This window comes from Rhinatrema bivittatum, chromosome 5 (genome assembly GCF_901001135.1).
Source record: "Rhinatrema bivittatum chromosome 5, aRhiBiv1.1, whole genome shotgun sequence".
In the NCBI taxonomy this organism is placed as follows: Eukaryota; Metazoa; Chordata; class Amphibia; order Gymnophiona; family Rhinatrematidae; genus Rhinatrema; species Rhinatrema bivittatum.
This window is the reverse complement of record NC_042619.1, coordinates 248,946,781-248,970,985: the sequence shown is the minus strand read 5'-3', so window position 1 is coordinate 248,970,985 and position 24,205 is coordinate 248,946,781. Positions and strand designations below refer to the sequence as shown.

Below are 24,205 nucleotides of genomic sequence, written 5' to 3'. Positions count from 1 at the left end.
CACAGCCTGGCTTTTGAAAGAAATCATTTGAGGTAGAAGGGATATTTCGAGGAGGTCATTACCAACTTGCTGCAAGCTAAATGACCTTCCACTTCCTTAGCTTATATTAGGGTGTGGAGAGTGTTCTAGATCAGCGGTTCTCAACCGGTGTGTTGTGGCACACTAGTGCATTGTGAAGCACCGGCAGGTGTGCCGCTCTTCCCCCCTTTCACCTCAGCGAGACCAGCACTGCTGCCATTCCTGCTTGGACTATCAGCACATTCAAGCCCCGAGGGAGAATGGCAGCAGTGTTTGTGGAAGCCGGCAACAGGAACATGACCTTTTCTTCTTCCCGCCCCTGTAGCCTGGAAGAGGAAGTGTTGTTTACCGGGCACACGGGAAGAAGAAAAGGCCATGCATGCATGCTGCTGCTGCAGAAATTGCATCCCAAGGCTCTCCTGGGCCCCGTTACACTCAGCAGTTTGCCTGTGCTGCGATCATGGCGGCACAGAACAGTCAGCTGAGAATGTGGCCACTGGGATTTCCTACCGCGCAGCTGTTGGGGAAAGCCGTCCATCAGCTGCCCGGATATGGAGCTGAAGATCGATGCTGGCTGGTCACTTTGCCAGGGGCTGCAGGAGTACGGTGCACTGCCCCCTCTCCCCCCCCCCCCGGCCTGGCTCTGACCTCCCCTTCTCTCGCCAGTGCAACACCAGGAAGAAAACATAAAAAATAATAATAATAAAATTGCAAAAAAATAAAAGGCTGGGTGAAGAGAAGAAAAAGCATAGAATTAAATTCTAGGCTGACTGCTCTGTGCCATGATAGCAGCACGAGCAATCAGCTGAGTGCTGCCTTCTTACCACTGCAGGGTGGGGAGGTCATTCCTGCTGCAGTTTCTAGCCTGTCAGAACTCTGCTTTTAATAGCAGCATACCAGCTACCTAGTGCTATAGCTGCCATGTGTGCTGTGGGTGGGTGTGAGTGAGACAGAGAGAGTGAGCCAGCATGTGTATAAGTGTATGAGAGAATATATGTGTGTGTGTGTGTGTAAGTAAGAGAGAAAATGTGTGAGAGCAAGATACTACTCAGGAAAGTCACTGGTGTGTGTGAGAGAAAGAGATTGGGCAGGGACGTGACTGGTGTGAGAGAGAAAGATTGTTCAGGGAGGGGACTGGTGTGTGTCTGAGAGAGAAAGAGACAATGGTAAGGGAGGTGATGTGTGTGTGTGAGAGAAATAGATTGGTCAGGGAGGTGACTGTGTATGTGTATGTGTGTGTGTGAGAGAGAAAGACATATTACGAGAGTGGATTCTTGGGCCGGCGGAGTAGGGACCCAATGGGAGGAGCCCCAGAGGGCCCTTCCGATGGCAGGTGAGGCTGTAGGAGACCCAAGACTCTGCAGGACCTTCACCACTATCAGCCCTCGTTCCCTGCGGGTTGAGCCCTTGGGTGTCGGGGCCGGCTGGACTTACGTGGGGTCTCAGGCCGGTGGTGAACTAAGAGTCCGAAGGCAAGTATGTAGGGAAGCTGGCAAGGGTCTTGGCAGGCAGCATATCTCGTAGTCAGGCAGGCAAGGGTCTTGGCGGAGAATCAGAAGACAGGAAACAGGTATTTGACGACGGAGGATCCAAACAGGAACTAGAGCCAGGAGTAGCCAAGGCAAGGCCTGAGAAGCAGCCCTGCCTTAAGTACCTGCAGGTTTGGGAGGAGGAGTCCGGGCTCCTTCCATAGTGACCCCTGAAAAGGGGTCAGATGGCGCACGCCTGGGAAGCCAGGGGTCAGGAGGAAGGCCAGAGCAGGAGCCGCTGGTATGCCGTCCTTCACGAGGCGTTGCCTTGGTGGTCCAGGGGGAGGGCCGTGGCGCAGCTCACCGGCCGAAACCACCGGCTGAAGTGAGGTTCCCAGGTCTGAGGAGGCGGAGTCGGCCGAGCCGGTAGGTGGGGGAGTCTGGCTGCGGGCCTGTTCGGCCGAATTTCACAACAGCATCTCCTCCTCTAAGCCCCTTCCAAGGGGGGTTTGGGTTTCTTGGGGTGATCCCGGTGAAACTGCTTGATCAAGTCTTTATCAAAGATGTTGGTAGAAGGTTCCCAAGAGTTTTCTTCAGGACCGAAGCCTTCCCAGGCAAACAGGTACTCCTGCTTGCGCCCCTGTCTCCGGACATCTAAGACCTCGCGTACCTGGTAGGTAGTATCCTCTTCCGCGGACAAAGATGGGGCTTCGGGTGTCTTCCTGGAGGGCCAATGCAAAACTAAGGGCTTTAGTAACGAGGTATGAAAAACATTGTGGATCTTCAAGGAGGCTGGTAAGCAGAGTTGATAAGTCACTGAACCCAGTTGCCGAAGGATGGAAAAGGGACCAATGTAGCGAGGGGCAAGTTGCATAAAATGTACCCGTAACCGGATAAACCAGGTGCTGAGCCAAACCTTTTGGCCAGGTCGATATTGAGGTCCAGCACGACGATGGTGATCCACGAATCTCTTGGCTGAACTACCGGCTTTGAGGACCTTTTTACGCACCTGTGATCACAGGTTCTTCAGGTTCTCTGCTGTCATCTGGGCAGCCAGCAAAGGCACAGGAAGTGGTAAAGGAATGGGAGGAAGCAGCTGCTTGCCATAGACTATCTGGAACGGGGAAGCCCCCATGGCAGTGCAGGGATGAGAATTGTGCGAGAATTCGGCCCATGGGAGTAGTTCAGCCCAATTGCCTTGACGGACATTGATGTATATTCACAGGAATTGTTTAAGGGAGCAATTCGTCCTTTCTGCCTGGCCATTCGCTTGCGGGTGATAAGCTGAAGTAAGATCCAGTGTGTCGCGGAATTTCTTACAGAGACTTTGCCAGTACTTGGCAGTGAATTGTGGGCCACAGTCAGAGGTAATGTGCTGAGGTAGACCGTGGAGTCGAAAGACGTGCTGGGTAACATATTGTGCTAGACACGGAGCTGAGGGAAGAGAGGGCAGAGCCACAAAGTGGGCCATCTTGGAAAACCGATCCACAGTGACCCAGATAAGTGTTCCCTCCGGAGGGAGGTAGGTCCACCAGAAAATCTGTCGAAAGGTATGTCCAGTGTTCACTAAGTGGAGGCAGAGGCTGAAGCAGGCCCCAGGGTTTGCCCGAAGGTGCTTTTTGTTGGGCGCAGGTTGGGCAGGAGGCCACGTAGGCATGAACATCCGATCGCATACCAGACCACCAGTAGTAGTGTAGTAGATGTTCCAGTGTTCTCGCCTGTCCGGGCCCCCAGGCCCAGACTTGGTTCCGAAGCCTGCGTGGCACCACAGTCTTCCCTGCGGGGTCCGCATGGGTGGCTATAAGGATCACCCGTGCAGGGTCAATGATGTGGCTTACACTATCGGGGGCGTCTTCCGGGGAGAAGGACCATGAAAGGCCATTTGCACGTTGGTTCTTGGAGGCAGGATTATAACGCAGCTCAAAATCAAAGCGCATGAAGAAGAGGGCCCACCGAGCCTGGTGAGGGTTAAGACTCTGCTCCTGGTGTAGGTGCTCAAGATTCTTGTGGTTGGAATCGACTGTTTTACGATGCTGGGCTCCCTCAAGCTACTGGTGCCATTCTTCGAAGGCCATTTTGACCGCCAAGAGTTCTTGATCACCTATCGTGTAATTCTGTTGAGCCGGAGTGAACTTCTTGGAAAAGAAGGCATTGGGACGTACCGTCCTGCGGAATCTAGTTGACTTAACCTGGCCCCGACTCCTTCAGAGGAGGCGACCACTTCTAAGATAAAGGGCAGTCGGGGATCCGGATGACAGAGGCAGGAGTGATGCAAAAAGGCCTGTTTCAAAGCCTGGAAGGCTTCCTCGGCCTTGACAGGCCAGTCTTTTACCGGAGCTCCTTTACGGGTTAAACTGGTCAGAGGTGCCGCCAGGCGGGAGTAATTCTTAATGAAGCTTCGGTAGTAATTGGCGAAGCCTAAGAAGCGTTGAAGACCTTGTAGGCCTGTCGGCCGGCGCCAATTCAGAATACTTTTCCTCTTGGCGGGGTCCATTTTGAACCCTTGGTTGGATACAATATAGTCCAGGAAGGGCAGCAAGGTTTTCTCAAAGACACATTTCTCTAATTTAGCCTAGAGACTGTTCTCTCTCAGGAGCTTCAGAACTTGACATACATGCTGTCGATGGGTTTGAAGATTCTTGGAATATATCAAGATGTCATCCAGATAAACGACTACGCAGACGTATAGGAGGTCACGGAGGATCTCATTCATCAAGTTCTGGAAGATGGCGGGCACATTACAGAGCCCGAACAGCATGACTTGATACTCGTAATGGACGCTTCTTGTGTTAAATGTCATCTTCCATTTATCACCCTCCTTGATTTGGACGAGATTGTACGCACCTCGCAGATCTAATTTCGAAAAGACCTGGGCCCCCTGTAGGCAGTCAAAAAGCTCCATTATCAGTGGCAAGGGGTAGCAGTCCTTGACAGTAATCACGTTCAAGCCACGATATCAATACAGGGCCGGAGAGACCCGTCCTTTTTCCCCACGAAAAATAAGCCGGCACCAGCCAGTGAGTTGGAACGGCGGATGAACACATTCTGAAGGTTTCCCGGGTATAGTCTGTCATGGCTTGGGTCTCTGGTTCCGAGAGCGGGTATACTGTGCCACGAGGAGGTGTGGAGCCTGGGATCAAGTTGATGGTGCAATCCAATTGCCGATGGGGCGGCAAGGTGCTAGCTGCTTTTTTGGAAAATACATCCGCAAAGTGAGCATATTGAGGGGGGAGCCCCGCCGGAACTTCGGTGCTGGGTTCAGGAGACATCGGAGGCCAGGAAACAATTAATGTAGCAGGAGGAACCCCAGTGGTAGATTCGGAGAGACATCCAGTTGATCTGAGGATTGTGCTGCTGCAACCATGGGATACCCAGGACCACTGGGTGAATGGTCTTCTGTATGACGTAGAAGGAGATTTGCTCATGATGCCCAGATTCTGCAAGACACTCTAGCGGAAGGGTTGTATGGGTGATTCGACCTGGCAAAGGCTCTCCGTGGATTGACGAAAGAACCAGTGGAACAGAACAAGGCTGAGTGGGAATCGATAACTGGTCCACGATCTCCTGCATGAGAAAGTTCCCACCAGCCCCTGAATCCACCAGGGCCAAGGTAGGAAGGCTGCAGTCTTGGAAGGTCAAAGTCACTGGCAAGGTGAGTGGAGGGACAGGAGCAATTAGGCCTAGGGTCACACCTCCAGAGAATCCTAGGCCCTGGAGTTTACCAGCTGCACTGGACATTGGACCAAAAGATGTCCAGAACCCCCGCAATAAAGGCAGAGACCAGAACGGCGCTGCCTTTGGTGCTCCTCTGGCGACAAGGGACCTCTGCCCAGCTGCATGGGCTCCTCTGGAGAGGCCTCAGAGGAAGACTGTGGGGAGGTGCTAGGTGAGACTGGACGAGGTCGAGGAGATCCAGTAGTACGTCGTTTAGACCGGCAAGCTCGAAGTACCTCTCCTGGAGAAGGTGTCGATTCTCCCAGCTAGGCCAATTAACACGTCTAGCATTCCTGGAAGGTCGTGGGCTGCGAGCGCATCTTTGATCTTAGGGGAAAGACCATCCAAGTATATCGCTCGCAGACGTGGCTCCTCCCAATGGAGCTCGGTAGATAAGGTGCGAAACTCCAAGGTGTAGTCCATCAGGGAACGACTACCCTGTCTGAGATGGAGTTCTATGCTGACTTGCGTCTGCCACCCGGGGGTTTCGAAGACAGCTCGAAAACGTGCAAAGAAACCTGAGAGGTCCAGCAGCAGTGGATTGGACCAGTTCCATAAGAGTGAAACCCAGGCCAGGGCCTTCCCTTCAAGCAGAGACAGGACATAAGTTGTCTTGGTCAAGGCGTCTGGAAACAGTGCAGCCTGTAGGCAGAAGTGCATATTGCACTGGTTAAGGAACCCTCGACAGTGCTGAGGGTCCCCTGCATAGTGAGGTGGAGCCAGTAAAGGAATCACTGGTCGGAGAGGGTGCTGCTGAGGCCGACGAGCTGGAAGGAGGAGTGGCCTGGACCGAGGTGGTGGCCACAGAATCCAAGCGAGCATTGAGACGCTCCATAGAAGCCGCCAGCGATTTCAGGGCCTTCTGTTGTTCCAAGACTCTTTGGACCAGCCCGGGGATTGCCTGTAAGGCAGGAGCCTCAGCCGGATTCATGGCCTTGGCTAGCTATTACAAGAGTAGATCCTTGGGCCAGCGGAGTAGGGGCCCAATGGGGAGGAGTCCCAGAGGGCCCTTCCGACAGCAGGCGAGGCTGTAGGAGACCCGAGACCCCGCAGGACCTTCACCACTACCAACCCTTGTTCCCTGTGGGTTGAGCTCTTGGGTGCTGGGGCCAGCTGGACCTATGTGGGGTCTCAGGCTGGTGGTGAACTAGAGTCCGAAGGCAAGTATGTTAGCAAGTGGCGTACCTCATAGGGAAGCTGGCAAGGGTCATGGCAGGCAGAGTATCTCGTAGTCAGGCAGGCAGGGGTCTTGGCAGGCAGCATATCTCGTAGTCAGGCAGGCAAGGGTCTTGGCAGGCAGTGTTTCTCGTTGTCTGGCAGGCAGAGGTCTTGGCAGGTGGCGTATCTCGTAGTCAGGCAAACAGGGGTCTTGGCAGGCAACGTATCTCGTAGTCAAGCAGGCAGGGGTCTTGGCAGGTGGCATATCTCATAGGCAGGCAGAGGTCTTGGCACGGAGAATCAGAAGACAGGAAACAGGTATCTGACGACGGAGGATCTAAACAGGAACTAGAGCCAGGAGTAGCCAAGGCAAGGCCTGAGAAGCAGTCCCTGCCTTAAGTACCTGCAGGTTTTGGAGGAGGAGTCTGGGCCATTCCTGCGGTGATCCCTGAAAAGGGGTCAGGTGGCGAGCGCGCATGCACCTGAGAAGCCAGGGGTCAGGAGGAAGGCCAGAGCAGGAGCCGCCGGCGTTCCGTTCTGCATGCAGCGTTGGCGTGGCGGTCTGGGGGGAGGGCCGTGGCGTGGCTTGCCAGTTGCGACTGCCAGCTGAAGCGAGGTTCCCGGGTCCGAGTAGGTGGATTAGGTCGAGCCGGTAGGTGGGGGAGTCTGACTGCAGACCCGTTCGGCCAACTTTTGCAACACATTAGTCAGGGAGGTGACTGGTGTGTGTGATTGAGGGAGAGAAAGATATTGGTCAGGGAGATGACTGATATGTGAGAGAGAGAGAGAAAGAAAGATTGGTCAGGGAGATCACTGGTGTGTGTGTGTGTGTGTGTGTGTCTGTCTGTCTATCTCTCTCTCTCTCTCTCTGTAGGACAGAGCTTCAGCAGCCCTTGGTGGCTTTTAAAGTTTACCTTATCTGATTGCCTGCCAGTTTAATTATTGGGTATGGATTCATCCTCCTCCTCCTGGGTGGAGTTTTTCCAGGAGTTACAGGCCCTTATGAAAAGGCGTCCAGCAAAGGCTTAATAGTCTCGTAAGGTGGGGAAACATCATAGGTCTTCCCACTTGGCGTCCAAGTCAGGCAAGTGCCGTAAAGAGGCTGTCCCTGGTGAAGTAGAAAGGATGAGGATTGTGACCCATCACATGGTGGTGACTTGGATTCTAAACCTCTGGAATAGGGGGAAATTCCGCCTAACTAGGAGTCACATAGGATGCTACTCTGCGTCTTTCACAAGGACGAGTTGCCAGGTCTGTAGACTCAGATTCTGAAAATGCTCAGAGTTGATGGAGGTGACATTACGGATTACAAAAGAAATATCTTATCTTGGTTATTTTGAGTAAGGCGTCCTGTTTCTTTCCTCTCCCGGAACCAGTGCAAGAATTAATTGACCTTGAGTTGAACGCTCTGGAAGCAAGTTTTAAACATGGGCATTCCTTGGCGGGCCTGTACTGCTTGGATCCAAAGGCAAGGGAGCAGTTGGGATTCCCAAAGGTTGATGCTTGGTATGTGCTGTTACCAAGCGAACCACCATCCCGGTCAAAGGGGGAGCAGCACTGAAGGAAGCCAAGGATAGAAGGTTTGAGGCCGTCCTCAAGCAGGCATTTGAAGCATTGGCAATGAATTTGTTCTTGCTACTGTTTGGTGACATGAGCAGGTTTGCATCTCTGTCAGGAGACTCAAGGAGTGGAAGCTGGCAATGGAACCAGGAGCCGCGTTTTTAGTTGATGTGGGCTGTGACTTGGTGCGTGTGGCCACTAGAGGTGACGCTTCTGTGATAGCGGCATGACGCCTGCTTTGGCTGCAGAACTGGTCAGCAAATACGGCTTCTAAGTCAGATTAGACAAAGTTACCCTTTAAGTGTTCTCTCTTGTTCATGAGTGAGCTGGAGAAGATGGCGAATTGATGGGGTACCTCCAAGATTCTACAATTGCCGGAGGACAAGATAGCAGTGTCACATTCTTTCATAGGGAGAGACCACTCCAAGGACTTCTGTTGTTTTCGCCCTTCAAGAGGTGTGGCAAATCAGAAGTATCCTTTTGGAAGATTCTTATCCTTTCGGCCTAAGAAGCCAAATAAGGATGAGGGCTCCAGAACCGGAGCATCTCTATCTTCACAATGAAGGTGCGGGGGCCCACCTACCAGTTCTGGAGATAGGCAGATATCTATCTCGCTTTTATCACAGGTGGGCCCAAACCATGATGGACCAGTGGTTCCTGGTTGTAATGAGAGATGGCTGAATTTCTTCAGATGTCTTTATGGTCTCTCCATGCAACTCGCTAGCGAAGAGAGTGACAGTTGTTAAGCGCAACCTACGCTTATATCCAGGGATACAAGAACACTTAGGCTTTATAGAAAGTATACATTTTTTATTGATCAATATAAGTATTCTTGGGAGATGCTGGATGATGGATGCCCTTTCTCTGACAAACTGACCAGCATCTCCCTGTATACAGGAAGTGATCCTTCTTTTATAGATAACATACAATATCATACTAGGTTAGAAGATTCTAGAGTGCGTGACTACCCAAAGAATAATTTACATTGGTTGTCATGTCAACAGCATGATATGATTATCCCTAAACTGTCCTGATGACTTCTCCCAGGTGGGGCCCATTTACTATCACTCTCTAGATAGTCCTTTGTTCTGTTAGAATCTTGCTGGTCAGGGCAATTAACACATCTAAAGTTGTGTTTACAGATACTCCTGAGAATAGTGCATTTTATTGTGACAGTTTAGGCTGAAGTTTCCAACCGTTGCCTTTTCCTTTTATGACCCTATAATTAGGCATCATAACGTGGCACCAGCTTCAAATGCTGTCCAGGTGTCCCTGGAATTTCTGCAAGTCAGGTTCAATAAGTCACTTTGAGTTCATATAGCTAAGACAGGCTAAGAAAGCAGAGGATTCTGGGTAGGTTGCCCTTCTCCATGTTGATTTTCTGTTCAGGCACATTCATCACAGTGGAGGTTATATTGAGAAGGCTGATAGTCCTAAAGGCCATAATTCCAGTTCCCATATCGCAGGAAAATATGGGGCGATAGCAAGAAGGAAGTGAGTTCCTTCCAACCAATCCTGGCTCTGAAGGGAGTCCGCCGGCATTTGTGCATGACTCATTTCAGAATGGAAACCTTATGCTCCATAATTCTGATAGAATAGAAAGTGGTTTCTTCATTTTGCTGTTCTAGGGCACCATTATCAGTTTCAACCCCTACTGTTTGGTCTTGCTATGGCACCCAGAACCTTTCCCCAGGTCATGGTAGAAGTAGTGGCGTCTCTGCACAAAGAAGGCATTCTAGTCCATCCATTATTGGATGACTGGTTGATTCGAGCCAAGAGTGTGGAAGAGAGTCAATTGGCATCTCGCAAACTGATCTGCCTTCTTCTGGAGCTAGGATGGGTGGCGACCTTAGCCAAAAGCAGTTTACAGCTGATACAGAACCTGGAATTCCTCAGAGTGTGATTCGATACGGAGCGGGGCAGAATGTTCCTGCCAGAGAAACGTATCTGGAGGTTGGTGACTCAAGTTCAGTCCTTGAGGCTGGCCATTCGTCCCATGATGTGGACTTATCTGCAGGTCTTGGGGTTGATGGTGGCCACATTGGAGGAGGTACCCTGGGCGAAGGCATATATGCATCCACTTCAGCGTGCGGTGTTCTAATGGTGGAATCCGCAATCACAGGAGTACACAGTAAGGCTCCACTTGCCGATGGAAGTGAGCGAGCAATTGCAGTGATGATTGCAAAGAGACCACCTCAGGAAAGGAGTGCCCTTGGAGATACGGGACTGGTTAGTGCTTATGACAGATGCAAGCCTCCTGGATGTGGGACTCACTGTCAAGAGTTGATGGTGCAAGGTCAGTTGAATGCTGAGGAATGACAGTGGACCATCAGTCGTTTGGAAGCCTGTGTAGTTTGCTTAGTGTGTCTGTGGTTCACTGAGCGGTTGGCAGGTCGAGCAGTAAGAGTAATGTAGATAATGTCACGAAGGTTGCCAACATAAATCATCAGAGCAGAACCAGAAGTCATCAGGCATCCATGGAGATAGATGCTCTCATGGCATGGGCAGAGCAACTTCTTCAGGCATTATCCACCTCTTATATTGCTGGGAAGGACAATGTGAAGGCCAATTTTCTTAGCAGGCAGGCCTTAGACCCAGAAGAGTGAGAACTGGCAGACAATGCCTTTCAGCTCATAGTTTTTTATTGGGGTCAGCTGTATCTCAATTTAATGGCAAGCTACAGCAAAATGAAGTTGCCACGATTTTACAGTCACAGAAAGGACCCAAGAGCATTAGGAATCGATGCTCTCATCCAACAGTAGCCACGGAATGGGGTGTAATACGTGTTTCCTCCCTTGCCGATGATTGACAGGATAATTTGGAAGATTGTGAGTCATACTGTGACCATACTACTGGTGTCTCCGGATTGGCCATAGGGACTGTGATACGCCAACCTCCAATGACTCCTAATAGGCAGACCTATGAGACTGCCGGTCAGGGAGGATCTTCTGCATCAGGGGCTGTTTGTGCACAAAAATCTGGGTCGGTTCTATCTTACGATTTGGCCCTTGAAAGGACTCATCTGCTGAAGCATGGTTATTCTCCAGTGGTGATATCCACATTGCTTAGCACTATAAAATTCTCTATATCTCTGGCTTATATTAGGATTTGGAGATTATTTGAGAACTGGTGCGGAGTGAGAGGTTCTCACCCTCGGAGTAGAGATCCCACTGATTTTGTAATTTTTGCTGGAGGGATAGGTTAAAAGCTTGGTCCTAAACACCCTGAAAATGCAGGTGGCAGCTGTCACATGCTATTCAGGGCGGATTAATGGTAGGCTCTTGTCCTTCCATCCAGATGTGTTTAGGTTCTTGAAGGGAGTCGAGCATCTATGACCTCCCTTGTGCCTACCGGTGCCTCTTTGGGATCTTATTCTGGTACTGAGCCTTTTAGCAGGCCCAATCTTTCAACCAATGTGTGATCTCTCCTTGCGGCTGCTTTCTTTGAAAATGTTTTTTCTGGTGGTGATCTGTTTGGCGAGATGTTTGGCCCTTAATACCTTCAAGGTTCAAGTTGCAGCCCTGGCTTGTTATAAGGGGAAAGTCAATGGAGAGCCTTTGTCTTCCCATCCAGATGTGTCCCATTTCTTGCAGGGAATTAAGCATCTTCACCACCCATTGCAGTTTCCGGTGCCTCTGTGGGACCTTAACTTGGTCTTCAAGTTTTTGGCAGGTCTGACTTTTTGACTACTGAGTACTCTTTCTTTGTGGCTGCTTACCTTAAAGACAGTTTTTTCTGGTAGCAATCTGTTTGGCACTTTGGGTCTCTGAGCTGCAGGCTCTTTCCTGCCATGAGCCTTTTCTCCACGTCTCCGGGTGAGGTTCAACTTTGGACTGTACCCTCTTTTTTGCCCAAAGTAGTTTCGGAGTTTTATTTGAATTCGTCCATTTCTCTGCCCGCCTTGAACAGGGACAGAGATGAAGTTGAGTACTGTCTTTTGCATTCCTTGGACGTCAAGCATCATTTACTGCAGTACTTGGAGATGACTAAAGCTGTTCAGAAGGCTGATCACCTTTTTGTGCTCCTTAGTGGAGGTAAATAGAGAGCACCGGTGACTCAGGCAACGATTGTCTGCTGGGTTAAGGAAGTCATTACTGCAGCCTATGTGGCTGCTAAGGTTGCCTTGCCGAAACAAATTAGAGAGCATTCCACGAGGGCTCAGGCAGTATCGTGGGCAGAACTTCATTTGTTGTCACCTGCTGAAATTTGCCAAGCAGCGACATGGTCATCTTTGCACACCTTCTCCAGGCATTTCCACTTGGATGTTAGGGCTAGGGAGGACACCGTGATTGCGTGGGCGGTATTGACTGGACCACTGGCAGCCTCCCTCCCTTTTGGAGATTAGCTTTGGTGCATCCCACTCGTTGGGACTGACCTGCCCGAATGCTGAGGAAGGAGAAATTACTACTTACCTGATAATTTCCTTTCCTCTAGTAAGGGCAGGTCAATCCCTGACCTGCCCTCGGCTACCGATTGTTTTAATTTGTGGTCTTCGGGCGAGCTATGCAGAGTATGATTCCTGCTCTTTACTGAAAACTGGTAAGTGGCTTCTCTAGCCCTTACTTTGCTAGTTATGTTCCTTCTTTTGGCTGAGCTCAGTCAGTGTTCCTGTTGATTGAGAAACATGAATGGTTGACTGTCAATGATAATGTTGAAGTATAATCAGTTTGTCCACAGTTTGGCTTTTCCAGAGAATACTGGCGAGCTGATGTCGGGGTGGGACTAGATGACCATGACATCAGCTTTTACTCCGTCTTCATCTGCTGGCAGAGGTGCATAACCCACTCATGAGGATTGATCTGCCCTTACTAGAGGAAAGGAAATTACCAGGTAAGTAGTCCTTTCTCCTCTGTGGTTTGTAAAAGGGGGGATATGAATATGCTCAGATATAAATAAATTAGAAGGCAGGCAGATTTCAGACAGCCAGTTTACCTGGAGAAATCATTTTTAATATTGCCCGGTCCATGGCTATGAGATAAGTCAGGCCCAAAGCAGTAAAAGGAAGAGAAATAACCAAGTCTGTTTCCAAAGTGCTGGTCTGGATTGTTTCAGGTCTGGTGGCAGGACATGGCAGATGCTGTAGCTGCCCTGCCACCCCTTTTCTGGGACGTCTTTCAGCCACCTCTCCTGGGCACGCGATGCAATATTTAAAAGGAGGCGCTAGGGAAAATTGTGCATCCCTAGCGCCTCCTTGGCTTCAGGCACCCGGGAGAGGTGACCGTCAGTGCGGTTTGGGAAAACGGATACTCAGTCCGAGCGTCCGTTTTCTCCCACTACCAACACAGTATACACGCACAAGATACACAGCCTGGACCGGTTACCTTTCGCATGTATATTGGGCCTCCAGAATCTTTTTTTTTTTTAACCTGAATCTGCTTTCTGTGCTTCCTCCTACTTAATATCACAAGCCCCGGGCTGATGTAAATTTGCTGCGTTACAATGGGCGCATTGGCTGCGTGGGACACTTTTTGAATTGCGGGTATTAGCTAATAGGCTCATCTAAATGGAATTAACAGGTAATGAGTGCTATTAGCTATGTGGTGTTTGGACTTGTGTTTTGGATGTGCCAATCCCCGTGTTGCATCCGAGGTTATGGACGCCTGTCCAAAACGCGCATCCGATCATGCGTTAGCTGCAGTAATGCGTCGGCCTGCTGGTATCTTTGTATTTTGGACAACACAGGAGGAAATGTGTTTTTTGTTTTTCTGGTGTTTTCATTGCAGAATCAGACTTCTTGGAGGTTTCCAGTTTTCTTGGTGAGGGTCTGTCTGCGCTGTGCCAGGATGACTGAGGCATGGTATGCTGTTGCGTCGTTTCTGAGTAGGGATCTCTAGCAGCCTGGCTTGTACTCTTTTCCCAGTTAGAGGTGTGTGGATGTGCAAGGACCTGGTGTAATATTGGCAGTGCTGTCTTTTCATAGGTATGGTTGTCGCTCGTTGACTCCGAAGAGTTAATGCTGTTAAAGTTTGGCATAGAGTGCATTTTTTTTGCAGGTTTTGTGTTTCTTCTGTTTTTCCCTCCCTGTGCCTGCTTTCTGTCTTTCTTCCTTTCTCTCTCTCCCTTCGCATTGTCAGTTTCTCTCTTGCATGTTTGTATCTGCACAAGTTGTAGAGAATATACATGTGTGTGTGTGTACACAAGTCTTCTCCACTATGCACAGGTTATGGAGGCGGTGTTTCCTCTTTGTATGTAGGTCCTGGGTTTGGTTCTCAGACTGGAGGGGACTGTGGGAAGCATGAAATCTCTGGTTTGGCTTACCTTAGAAGAAGCTATTAATAAATGTTGTTGGGAGGGGGAGCTAAGTGGAAACTAAGAGCATCCTAGCAAAGGCAGCTTGGTGAGAAGCGGTGCTGTTGTGTGGAAGAGAGACTGCCTCTTACTGGACTTGTTACTTTCTCACTTGTCCTAGGCAGCATTTCCTCTCCGCTGCTGTCAGCCTCTCCCAGGCATTTCCTTTCATCTTTGTATCTAGGATCCTTTCTCACTCGGGATTTTCACACTGATTTGTTTGCTTCCCCTTAAAAAAAATCAATGCCTCTCCGTTATAAAGTATCTTTGGAAACATTTATGAATTTTCTCCATGGAAATATTGTTTTGAACTTGCCACTGGAAACATTTTCTGTTGCCCTTTCCACCTCCAGGTGTTGAGAGGATTGTTTATCACCACCTCTTATTTTGCGGTTTCTTTACCACTGAGCACTTGTTCATTTGTTATACCTTTGGGGGTTTGGGTGGGGGAATTTAAAGTCCCCCATGTTTCTTGGGGCTGGAAGTGAATGTTCTGTACCCATAGAAAGCACATGCAGGGATTTCAAACTAAAATCTTTGTGCATTGCTTGCTGGCTGTAACTTTTTGAGATGCGAATAAAAGTAATTGCACTGTAAAACAGTACAGACAATTTTACTCAGGCTTAATTGCCTTCCCCAGGTATTTAAATGTCTGTATCCTAACCCCACCTCTCAGCCCTTCAATTCTTACAGATTCTTCCCAGGACCTCCTCTCTCTCCCCTCCAGCTGGTAAGGGGGAGCGTGGTGCGTCACCCTGCATCTGCCTCCTCCACTGGCTGGATCCAGCACACACTGCTGGCAGGACCTGTAAGACAAATGACACTGCATGTTCAAACTGCGGAGGGACGTCAGCCGGCACAGGATAAAGCACCAGCCAGAGAAAGAGGACCACGTCGGAGGGGAAAGAGGATTGGCAGGGTTGAGGAATCAGGGAAGAAGAAAGAGAATTGAGTGCTGGGGGAAGTTAGAAAAAGGATCACAGGAAGGGATGGACGGTAGGGGGAGGGGAGCGGTAGCCAAGGAAAATGATTTACTGGAGCTCTGCTCTGGTCAGCTCCAGATGATTTTAAGCCCTGACCGCTCTCCTCTAGGTATACCATTTTGGGTTCTTGAATCTCATTCCATATGGTTTATGGTTGTGCAAACTCCAAACCATTTGCATAGCCTTTCTCTAGGCTGCCTCTAATCAGTCTATATCCTTTTGGAAATGTGACCGCCACAGTCCTCTAGTTGAGGTCTCATTAATGACATGTATAGAGATATTATTGCCTCTTTTTCTGCTAATTATATTGCTACCCATGCACCCTCATATCTCCCTGGCTCTCACCACTGCTCCATCCCATTGATGATCCATATTAGGAGCTACCACCCAGGAAAAAGATCTAGGCATCATAGTGGATAATACTTTAAAATCATCGGTTCAGTGTGCTGCAGCAGTCAAAAAAGCAAACAGAATGTTGGGAATTATTAGGAAGGGAATGGTTAATAAAACGGAAAATGTCATAATGCCTCTGTATCACTCCATGGTGAGATCGCACTTTGAATACTGTGTACAATTCTGGTCGCCGCATCTCAAAAAAAGATATAGTTGCGATGGAGAAGGTACAGAGAAGGGCAACCAAAATGATAAAGGGAATGGAACAGCTCCCCTATGAGGAAAGACTAAAGATGTTAGGGCTGTTCAGCTTGGAGAAGAGACGGCTGAGGGGGGATATGATAGAGATCGTTAAGATCATAGGAGGTCTTGAATGAGTACATGTGAATCGGTTATTTACACTTTTGAATAACAGAAGGACTAGGGGACATTCCATGAAGTTAGCAAGTAGCACATTTAAGTCTAATCGGAGAAAATTCTTTTTCACTCAACGCACAATAAAGCTCTGGAATTTGTTGCCAGAATATGTGGTTAGTGCAGTTAATATAGCTGGGTTCAAAAAAGGTTTGGATAAGTTCTTGGAGGAGAAGTCCATTAACTGCTATTAATCAATTTTACTTAGGGAATAGCCACTGCTATTAATTGCATCAGTAGCATGGGATCTACTTGGTGTTTGGGTAATTGCCAGGTTCTTGTGGCCTGGATTGGCCTCTATTGGAAACAGGATGCTGGGCTTGATGGACCCTTGGTCTGACCCAGCATGGCAATTTCTTATGTTCTTATGAAGTATGATCACCCCAAGACCTCTCTTCTGTTTGCTGCTCATCATGTCTTTCTCCCTTGGATTTCTGCTCTCCCCAGGCAGGGGCAGACTTCCCAATAGGCAAAGCAGCCAACTGCCTAGGCAATCCGCTGCAGCCTGCAGCCTCGTGTGGCTGCATCGCTATTTAGGGACAGCTGGCTAACGTGTCATGATGGGGGAAAGAGAGAAGAAATAAGAGAGACAATTCCTGGTAGCAGGCTGCCCCATAGTTTGTTGCTGTAGCTGTTGTTTCTCCTCTTTCTTCCTTTCCTGGGAAGTCTTTGATTCTCACTCTCAGTTTTGGGAAGGGTGCATCTCTGGGATCTTTGGATTTGGGACAGCACAGGAGGAAATGCATTTCTGTTTCTTTAGTGCTACTTTGATCACAGAGCCTGGCTGCTTGAGTTTCCAATTCAGTTTTTGACTGTGTGTTTCCATTTCTCATTTGTGGTGCTTTTTTCTGTATTTGGTAAGGGTCTGTCTGTGTTCTGTGTATGTGACCAAGGCACGATATTCTGTTCCTATGTAACAACTTCAGAGGGGGATTAAATCTTCCACATATAGAATGCGCATGGTTTTGCACATTTTAGTATAGTCTTACCTGTACTTTTTTTTTGCCCACTTAAGGCTGTACATCCTATGCTACTTCTCTGAGCCTTCCACTCCTAGAAGTGACAGGCTCTGTTTCCCTGTGCCCATCCTCTAAACCCTCTAGTCCTAGAAGTGACAGGTTCTATATCCTTGTGCCCAGCCCCTGCCAACCCCAGTCCTAGAGGTGACAGGCTCTGTATCACTGTTCCCAGTCCCTGAACCCACCAGTCCAAGAGGTAACAGAAACTGTATCCCTGCGCTTGTCCCTGTGCCCTCTAGTCCTAGGCTCTGTATCTCTCTATCTATCTCCTGAACGAATCAGTCCTAGAGATTACAGCCTTTGTATCCCTGTGCCCATCCCCTCAGCTCTCCACATCTAGAGGTGCAAACTTTGTATACCTGTGCCCATCCCTTGAGTCCTCCACTCCTAGAAGTGACAGGCTGTGTATCCAGTCCTAGGCTCTGTATCTCTGTACTTATCCCCTGAATGATCCAGTCCTACAGGTGAGGCTCTGTACCCTGTGCCCAGTCCGTGAGCTCTCAGGCCTTAAAGTTATAGAGTAGAAAGTGCTTGGGAGTCAGTTTTTTAATGGACATTTTTCCTATTCCAACAATCATGAATATTTTGCAACAACATGAAAGGTCTTGAATGTTGTTCAAGCGACCTACAGTTCGTTGACATCAGCTTTCCCTATTGGGTGGGACACATGCCAAGGTTGCTCGCTATTGCCTCTGCTTTTTGATTTTGCAATTGAACCTCTAGCTGTGGCTGTTCGACAAAATGTGGCCATCCAAGGTATCAGGCTGGATGGGAGGAAGCATAAAATTTCGCTCTATGCTGATGATGTCCTAATATATATGACTGCCCCCTCTGCTTCTGGGCCGGTCTTATTGAATCTTCTTGCTCAGTTTGGTGCTCTATCAGGTTATAAAGTCAACTATAATAAATCTGAAATTTACCCCTCTGGGGATAGGGAAATACCTAATCTGCTTTGAAATCCTGAAAAAAGTGTGAAAAGCGTAATATAAAAGTATAAATAAATAAATAAATAAATAAATAAATAACCTGTTGTTTCTAGAATGCCCCTCCCTGACTGCCTCTCTAGCTTCTGAGTGGTCATTGATAGCTTTTACATACTTGGGGATTTATTTCTCTAGGAATGCAAAGGATCTTTTTTCTAAGAACTACGCTGGGATCCTTGGCAAAATAAAGGTGCAGCTCCAGTTGTGGGCTGACCTTCCTATCTCTTGGTTGGGTAGGGTTAATCTCCTAAAGATGAATATTCTGCTGAAACTTTTATATTTTTTCCAACATGTTCCCTGTGATATTCCTCGTCAGGTTTTCTCTGACCTGAATAGCCTGAAGGGGAAGTTTATCTGGAATTTTAAGCCTGCCAGAATCAAACTGAGGACATAAGAACATAAGAAATTGCCATGCTGGGTCAGACCAAGGGTCCATCAAGCCCAGCATCCTGTCTCCAACAGTGGCCAATCCAGGCTACAAGAACCTGGCAATTACCCAAACACTAAGAAGATCCCATGCTACTGATGCAATTAATAGCAGTGGCTATTCGCTAAGTAAATTTGATTAATAGCTGTTAATGGACTTACATAAGAACATAAGAAAATGCCATACTGGTTCAGACCAAGGGTCCATCAAGCCCAGCATCCTGTTTCCAACAGAGGCCAAACCAGGCCACAAGAACCTGGCAATTACCCAAACACTAAGAAGATCCCATGCTACTGATGCAATTAATAGCAGTGGCTATTCGCTAAGTAAATTTGATTAATAGCTGTTAATGGACTTACATAAGAACATAAGAAAATGCCATACTGGATCAGACCAAGGGTCCATCAAGCCCAGCATCCTGTTTCCAACAGTGGCCAATCCAGGCTATAAGAACCTGGCAAGTACCCAAAAACAGTCTATTCCATGTAACCATTCAATATTCAATAATAATATTATAATAATAATATTAATAATAATAATAATAATAATATTCAATACCCCTGTTTATTGTAACTTTGATTTTTCGACCTTTCTTATTTATGTTTACTTGGTTTTATTTTTACTTCTGGTTTCCCCTGTTCCATGTAAACCGGCCTGATATGAATCCCATTCATGAAGGCCGGTATAGAAATGTTTTAAATAAATAAATAAATAACCATTGCTAATGGCAGTGGCTATTCTCTAAGTGAACTTAATAGCAGGTAATGGACTTCTCCTCCAAGAACTTATCCAAACCTTTTTTGAACCCAGCTACACTAACTGCACTAACCACATCCTCTGGCAACAAATTCCAAGCTTTATTGTGCGTTGAGTGAAAAATAATTTTCTCCGATTAGTGTTAAATGTGCTACTTGCTAACTTCATGGAATGCCCCCTAGTCCTTCTATTATTCAAAAGTGTAAATAACCGATTCACATCTACTCGTTCAAGACCTCTCATGATCTTAAAGACCTCTATCATATCCCCCCTCAGCCGTCTCTTCTCCAAGTTGAACAGGACATTATGGTTGCCAAAACAACAAAAGGGGGCTGGTATGCCTAACCTACGGGCCGATACAGTAAGGACGCGTAAGAAAGAGTGCGGCAGTGCCGGGCGCACCCTCATTTGCCGCGCGCATATTTTGGTTCACATACCGCTCAATTCAGTATTCAAATTAGACGCAAATCCAAGTGGCGTCCAAAGCGCGTCAATGAAGCAGTAGGCGTGCACAATCCATCTACTGTATACAGCGTTATACAGCACCTATACAGTATCCAGGGTGCGCTAGTACCTGTCATTTCAAATGACATTTCAAATGACATTCCACCAGGTAAGTGGATGGTTCTTTCCTACAGACCCCACTACCTTGAGCTCCCGGCTGGACGTCCAAGCTGGACGTCCGAGGTCGCGGCTTGGACGTCCAGCCGGGCGCTCAAGGCAGGGGGAAGGCCCATGGACGTCTGTCCGCACTGAAGCAAGTACCACACACTAGTTACTCACTGAAATACTCTTTCTTCATGTGCAGCTCCAGCTCCTTCTCCAGTTCCAGGGACTGGCCACACAGGCTGGAGCGTGGACTGGCCCACGGCGGGCTGGCGCTGTCAGCCTCAGGGTTGCCCGGGGCCCCATAGAGCGAGTCCGAGTAGCTGGAGCGGGGGCTGACGTGCCGCTGGTCGTAGCCCATGCTGATGTCGCTGTTTCGGTTGCTGCTGGGCTTGCTGCCGCTGTCGTAGCCGGAGAGGTCGCGGTGTGCGTTCATGGACCTTCCCGCTGCCTTGAGCGCCCGGCTGGACGTCCAAGCCGGATGTCCAGGGTCGCAGCTTGGATGTCCAGCCAGGTGCTCAAGGCAGCACTCGGGCTTGATTTTGTGGCAAAATGATGGAAACTGGCCGAAAATGCTGGTAGGAAAGGCCCCCAGCGCGGTCCAGGGAGAGCCGGGGCTCCATCCTCGCCCTTCCGAGAGGTCAGGGAGGCGGATTTGAAGGAGTTTAAGAGGAATTTTGCACAGGTTGTTTTGTCGGGACAGCGAAAGGGGATTTGTCACAAAGAAAGGCGGCCATGTTGAAAAGAATTTCTGCCTCTTCACTTCTTACTCCCCTGCTTTTATCTTCTTGTCTTGCATGCTTTGCCCAGTGTGATGGTTTTGATTTGTCCTTTCCCCACAGGATGACAGTGAGGCTGGGCGACGGCAGCAGGATGAAGGGGTGAAAAGACTGGGCAAAAGAGCAGCGGGAGACGAGGAGTCTCTGCAAGGAGCAGGCAGAGAGGCTGAAGACCGAAGCAGCAGCAGACACCCCACTTCCTGCTGCCTTGAGCGCCCGGCTGGACGTCCAATCTGCGACCTCGGACGTCCAGCCGGGTGCTCAAGGCAGTGGGAAGGTCCATGAATGCACGCCGCGACCTGAGTGCCCGGCTGGACGTCCGAGGTCGCGGCTTGGACATCCAGCCGGGCGCTCAGAACTCAGAAATTGCCAAGTAAACTGATTGTCAGGGGAAGCTCTACAGTATGTTTCCTGTTCCCAGGCTCACTTCCTGCAAACTCCTACCTGAGCAGAAGCCCCTGCAGACATGTCTTGCGCTGTTTTCTCCTGAGTGTCCGGCTGGACGACCGAGGTGGCGGCGTGCGTTCATGGACCTTCCCGCTGCCTTGAGCGCCCGGCTGGACATCCGGGACGTCCAGCCGGATGCTCAAGGCAGCGGGAAGGTCCATGAACTCTCGCCGCGACCTGAATGCCTGGCTGGACGTCCGAGGTCACGGCGTAGGGTGTGTAGGGGTAGGGCCTGATACAGGAGCTCATGCCCACTGCAAGTCAGCGGCGACAAGGAGCCCAGACCCACGAGAAGGCCAGAGGAGCCCCCGGAAACGGTGTCCGTTCTTCCGTACAGAAACTAAACCCTACGGAACCGAAGTCCTCTGAAGTTAAGCGCGGTGGTGCCAGGTTGGGTTACTTTTTTCCCCCCTTGTGCGAGAAGCATTTTTTTCTGTGGATTGGGTTGGTTTGGGACTGGGTGGCTAAGTTCTAGCAGTCCTCTTTGTTGCTGGCATGGGGTGCTTTTTTTTTCTTTTCTGCGGGCAACTCAACCAGTAGTCAGTGATGACTCTTCGAGCGGTGACATAAACTGCAGCGCGAAAGAACAGATTCAGATTCAGAGAACTGCTGCTGGGCTGCTGGGCTTCAGCCGGGCGCTCAAGGCAGCGGGAAGCTGACTGAACTCCACACTAACGCCAGGGTCAGGGTAGACGGTAAATATGCAGGTTAAAGACGTGGCAAATAAGCTGGTTAAAAAGGCGATAATCTGGGCGCACGATCATTAATATATCATATACATGCAGCGGGCGGAGACGGATACGCGTCCATTTCGGCAAGCGGTAAGGACGCGTAAAACCGGATACTGAATCGCGGGTTCGCCTTACGCATCCAAATTGTGCGTCCAAAGCGGGTTAGAAACAGGGTAACTGCGGCCGCGCTTTACTGTATCGGCCTGCTAGAAATTTATTACTGGGCATCTAGACTCCATTGTCTTCAGGTGTGGCTGTGTGGCCTGACTAATTCTTGGTTGTCTATGGAGTGCGAGCAGGCTGATATTATGCTTCCTTCTTTACCTCCAGACCTCCCACAATGTCACAGGGTTTCTAGGCAAAGTCCAATTTTGGCACATACACTGTGGTTAAAAGGTTTTTAGGGTTAGCTGCAGAAGAGCTGTTACCCATTTCCCCTATATATGGTAACTCTCTTGTATCCGGCTGTACATTCTCCGCAGTCTTCAAAGACTGGCAAGGGCAGGGATTGACAACCAATACTTACCTATGGGATGTAGATGCGGAAATGTACGCCTTTTAGTCCCTAGTAGTTGACTTGGCATTTGTCCTGATTCACACGCACAGTACTTTCAACGTGCCAAGCGCTGAATACTCGCTTTGATGTTCAAAGACCTTTGCGACCCTTAACGGGGTTGGAGCAGTTCGTTAGTGACCCACAGGCGCGCATGCGGGGGTTGCTTTAATTTATCGGGCTATTCTGTTTGGAAAATTTGGATCCACCACCCCCAATCCTTGTTAGATGCCTGGAATGCTGATCTTGGTCTGTTTTTGGCTCATTGAGATTGGAAAACTATTTGGACTTCAGCCCATCAAAGGTACTATCTGTGTTTGGCGCACCGCACTTATGATTCAGCTACTACACAGAACCTATAGATGCCTGTTCATTTTGCAGCAATTTTTCCTGGCTCCAGAGTGTTTTGCTGGAGGGGATGTGGGGAATGCAGAACATATATTCATATTTGATGGTATTGTCAAGCCACTCAACATTTTTGGTATCTTGTTGCACAAGAAATTGCTAACATAGTCGGTCATCCAAAGTTTTTGAGCCCTAAGTTGGGTTTGCTGGGTTGCTGGGCTGGCTCTTTGGTGCCTGTTAAATCCTGAGCTTTGGTGAGTCAGTTATTACTTTCAGCTAGATTTACCATTGCTACCTTCTGGAAAATGAACCACCCCCCCTCTTGGATTACTGGAGTCGCCAGGTACGGGAAATTGCCGATCTTGAACAGATGCACCATGACGACTAACTCTCTATATTTGAAAGGCCTGGGGCCCTTAATCTTGATTATTGTAAGCGCACTGTTTGATTGTTGTGCTTTTCTATGTACTTGGTTATTTTCTTACTGCATCGTATGCATTTCAATACTTTATGTTAGCCTATCTTTTCTTTAAATAAAAAGTTAAATAAACAAACAAACTGTAGGCCAGACCAGGAAGCTTGGCTGCTGTAGAAAGTGCTTGGATCCCCAAGCTTCAGTTCCAGGGTTCTAGTAAAAGCAGAACGTTGATATATCCTGTTCCCCTGCCCTGTTCATGTATTGCCTGAAGCACTGTTGTCCTTTTCACTTCCAGATTAAATGACCATCGCTTTCCACTCCTGCCGTTTTTTCTCTTTGGAGACTTCAACTTCCGGCTGGATGCTCGAAACCTCATCCAGGTGAGAAGAAGTTGGCTGGCTCTGTGTCGGGGAGGAAGGGAGAGGCTGGGGATGTGCTAGCCGTTTGTGGAGACACAGGGGCAAAAGGGAAAGTAGTTGAGTCGGAGAAAAATGTCCTCCCAACCTCTGTCTCCCAATCTTAAGATCCAATGAAACATCAGTGGGGAACAGAAGCGATGGAGAACAGAAACTTTGGGAGTTTTCTCCTATCTTTTTCTTTTATAATTGCTGGTTTGCAATTTTTTTTTTCTTTTCTCAACTCCCCCCCACAGAATGTGGACTTGATTAATTCTGTATTTTGTGTTGAAAATTGTGATTGTGAGTGTTTATATGTTCCTATTTTCCTTTTTGAATTATACATAAATTTAATAAAAAAAGAAACTTTGGGAGTTTGTGCTGTTGCCTCTCTTTCATACCCTACATCCTTGGTAGTACAGCAAAGTCTGAATTTGACCTTTCTTCTGGACCCTAATCCATACCCAGGTCATCTCTCGCTTTGATTCCTGCAGGTATAACTTACCTCCGTCTGTTCCCCTACAGTCTATCCAGAATACAGCAGCAGGAATCAGTTCAGCTCCTGGGCATCTGTGTCTCCTTCTGGACTCCTTTATTCATTTGACTGGATCTCTATCTTCTTTTTATATTAAAGTCAGTCGTCTTGTGACATTTTGGTCACCATCTCTAGCTACTCCTTCTAGACTCTGCAGTTTGCCCTGACCTCTCTTCTCTGTTTTTCTGCATTCCCTTCTCCCACAAGCCTTTCC

The 24,205-nt window shown here is 48.7% G+C and overlaps 1 protein-coding gene across 8 annotated transcripts in view; it reads left to right on the top strand.

Annotated features, from left to right (window-relative positions):
* The window catches only part of LOC115092639 (type I inositol 1,4,5-trisphosphate 5-phosphatase-like), an 82,280-nt gene that overhangs the window by 47,847 nt on the left and 10,228 nt on the right, over positions 1 to 24,205 (top strand). For all 8 annotated transcript variants that reach the window (XM_029603745.1, XM_029603742.1, XM_029603739.1 and 5 more), the window contains one exon: positions 23,357 to 23,441. In XM_029603745.1, the coding sequence (XP_029459605.1) occupies positions 23,357 to 23,441 (85 nt within the window). The remainder of the gene's footprint in view (positions 1 to 23,356; positions 23,442 to 24,205) is intronic.